This window comes from Tenrec ecaudatus, chromosome 14 (assembly GCF_050624435.1).
Source record: "Tenrec ecaudatus isolate mTenEca1 chromosome 14, mTenEca1.hap1, whole genome shotgun sequence".
Taxonomy (NCBI): Eukaryota; Metazoa; Chordata; class Mammalia; order Afrosoricida; family Tenrecidae; genus Tenrec; species Tenrec ecaudatus.
The window spans coordinates 9,852,940-9,856,458 of record NC_134543.1 but is presented as its reverse complement, the minus strand read 5'-3'; the positions used below and the strand labels follow the sequence as shown (position 1 = coordinate 9,856,458).

At 47.4% G+C, this 3,519-nt stretch overlaps 1 protein-coding gene across 1 annotated transcript; it reads right to left on the bottom strand.

The window, feature by feature from the left end:
- Positions 1-2,099: 2,099 nt before the first annotated feature.
- LOC142425755 (thymosin beta-4, Y-chromosomal-like) lies at positions 2,100-2,532 on the bottom strand. The gene has a single exon (XM_075531100.1). It carries the CDS (start codon positions 2,479-2,481, stop codon positions 2,344-2,346), a length of 138 nt encoding a protein of 45 aa, XP_075387215.1. The 5' UTR covers positions 2,482-2,532; the 3' UTR covers positions 2,100-2,343.
- Positions 2,533-3,519: the final 987 nt, after the last annotated feature.

Here is a 3,519-nt window from a genome sequence, read left to right as displayed (position 1 = left end):
GACTTAATATGGGTCTTGCCCGGAACAGAAAGGATGGCGGGCCCGGGTGTGGTTACTCACGGCTGGCTGTTCCTGCTGCTTCGGTCTCTGTCCCAGGTCCTGGTGTCCTGGATTCCCTCAGGGGCAGCGTCAGTCAGCGGATGCAGCTGCCAATAAATCCAGTTCCCAGCTTCTTTGCTGGTTAATGGTTAGAGGGTGGTCAACTGTCTCCTCCATCTGCTGGCCCCCTCCCTCCACCATGAGCCAATGGGAGCCTTTTCTGAGTCAACACGGCGATGCTGTCCACCAGCCTCGTCCTGCACATGGCTCCCTGAAGCTTTAAGTATTTAATATCAACATGGGGCTTGACTTGTGCCCAGGTTTGTAACTGCTCTGTGGAGGCTGGCACAGAAGCCACCAAACCAAAGTCACTGCCATCAAGTCCATCTGACTCAGTGACCCCACAGGATACAGCAGGACTTCCCAAGCTGCCATCTTTACGGAGGCCGATCGCCACATCATTCTCCCGAGGAGTGGCTGATGGCTTTGAATCTTTCTGTTAGCAACCCCAGGCTTACCCGCCACCAGAAAACCCCCAACCAACTCACTGCCTATAGGACAGGGTAGAACTGTGCCTGTGGGCTTCTGACTCTTTATCAGAGTACAAAGCCTCATCTTTCTCCCATGGAGCGGCAGGTGGTTTTGAACAGCTGACCTTAGTGGCTCAATGCTTAACCTCTTTGCCACCAGGATTCCTTACTACAGCTCCCCAACCAACTAACTAACTCACTGTCATCGAGAGTGGATGCCGACTCATAGCGACCCCATAGGACAGGGTAGAACTGCCCTGTGGGTTTCCGAGACTGTAATGCTGTGTGGGACTAGAATGACCTGTGTTTCTTTATTAATAGATCGACACCTGCTGTGAACCAGGTGCACGTCTCAGGCTAGGATGAGTCAGGCAAAATGCTGCCTTCAGGGATCTTGGTCTGGTAGGAGAGACAGACAGGGACTACTTCAGCTAATCCTTCCCTGGATAGGCCTAGCCCTATGGGTCTCCCACTGACCCCAGGCAGTGGGCAGTAGGATGCCTGATCTTCTTCCGAGAGAACACGGGAGAACAAAGGTGGGAAGTTCTTTGTTCCCTTGAGATTCCAATTGCTAACACCCAGGACCATTCACTCTGCTTCCACGTGGCTGCATTCTTTAGCTTTCTTTGGGTGGCAAGTGGCAAACTGCCTCTGTGTGTGTGTGTGTGTGTGTGTGTGTGTGTGTGTGTGTGTGTGTGTGTGTAGACACAAAAACAAAGCCAAAACAGGACTTGAAGAATGGGAACTCCAGAAGGTGGAAGGGGCTTCAGGCATGGCTGTATCCAGCAGCACCAGGGAGATCATCAGAGCCCTTTCCCACGTCTCAGTCTTTCTCTGTTCTCTTTCCTGTTTCATTTTCAAAAGGTCAATGGCTCAGCCGCAGCTCCGGGTGGTTGCTTGATATGTGTTTGGGAGTCTGTGTTAAGAGTACATGTTTCTTTGTTAAGTATATTCTCTTGTTTGGTTACTCATTCCCCCCCCCCCTTGCATCCTATAGGATACCTTTTCATCTTCAAATTTATTTTACCTGCATGCTTTTCTAACTTTATTTGGTTCCCCTTGCTCTGACTTATCATCGTCCATCATTTTATTTCCAAACTGTCTAAGTGGCTTTTGATTCCCCAACTATCTTGTGTGCAGAGCTTTCGGGAGCTTTATATTCCTGATATTCCAACATGAGGAATGAGCATCTTCTGCCTTAACATGGACTATACTGATTATATTAGGATTTACTTATATCATCTCACCTTTTTGCTGTTTGAAATGAACTCACTTGTCACTAGAGGCTCCGAATCCATTTCAGTGTTACTTTTTCTCCTTTTCTTAAAAAAAAAAAAACAAAAACATTTCACTTAATACTTTTCTTTCTTTTTTTTAGGTTTTAAAACTTTTTATTTGCATATTAAAAATCGTGCATTCCAATGATTAAAATCATTTGAACAAAAAAAATGGCACTCCGATTAAACTGCATTTTACGCCTGCAGAACACCTTGAGCCAGCGCTGCTTTTATTCTAGATATTTAGTCACTGTCGCCCCACCCAGCTCTTCCTTCACCAACATGCAAGCTCTCTTCCTCCCTTGCCAGCCAGCCGGGCCCACAGGAGCGGCAGGCGCGCCGCCTTCGTTGTCAGTAGTTCTTTGATGTGAAAAGGGGCAGCAGGGTCATTTAAACGTGATCCGACCTCTTTGCATCTTACAAAGTTAAACAGCTAAAAGAAGGACAATAAGAAGGCAATGCTTGCGGAATGTACCGTGCATATTGGCGGCGGCGCCTCAGTACAATTTGCCTGCTTGCTTCTCCTGTTCGATCGTTTCTTTTGAAGACAGTGGATTTTTCTCTTGCGTTTCTGTCTTCTTCAATTTCGACTTATCGAATTTCTCGATCTCGGCCATCTCGGGTCTGTCAGACATGGTTGCGGAGGAAGCGAGAGAGGTCCGAGAAGAGTGAAGTCCGTGTGCTCTAGGGCTCACTTAATGCTTTTCATTTCCTGTTATTTCTGTTTCTTTTCCTGTCTTTCTATCAGGTAAGGCATCTGAATTATTCTTTTCTGTTCAGTTTCCTGAGAAGTGTAGTGATCCTGTCAGATAAATGTAGGTACCAATCCAGTTTCATTCTCTTGTGGAGTAATCTTTTATGAAAATATAACACCGTAAAATAGCCAGAGTATTTTTTCCTCCCTTGACCTCATATGTTCTTCCCAAACAGCCCTCACATGGAGTGGAGTTCATTTCCGTTCTATGACATCTGCTCTTCTCACTTTCTTTCTCTCAGGACACTCACCTCGAGAATCGGCTACAATGCTATGACAAGAGCCAGGCCAGCCCAGGTAGAGACGTCCACACAAAGAGGAACTGAGGCCCAAGGGCCAGACAGGATCAACTGCCCATAATCTGAGCGAATGAGCCCTCAGGTGAGTCAGTCCCTTGAGCCTTCCAGGGGAGCTCTTGGATACCTTGGATAGAGACCAGCCATTGGCTTGCTATGCCTTTACAAATCCCTGCCCTGCAGAATCCAGAGCAGGCTCAACGCTTGCTGTAAACTCCTACATTTTGGGATCCATTTAGGGAGTCAATTAGTGACCTAAATGTATCCCAGAATGACTCGCCCATAGCCAGGACCCAGGAAGCAGGGTATGCCGTAACAGACCTACAATCGTGGCAATAGTTTCCATGGGAATGGGAGAACTAAGAGGAGACTATTAACAGAGGCCTGATGACCCTGGAATTCCCAACAATGGGCCGAGGATTGTGAAGACAGCATGGGACTGGACAACATTGGATGCTACTCTGTGTGAGTTCACCATGAGCTGGGTACAACTAGATGTCAACCTACCCCCACTCCACCCCCAGTGACCTCCAGGAGACTGTTGAAGAAGGATTAAAGGAAAGTGGGGGAGATTAACCGGAGGCTGAAGAAAAGAGAATTCTCTTTATGTCCTGACAGAAAGT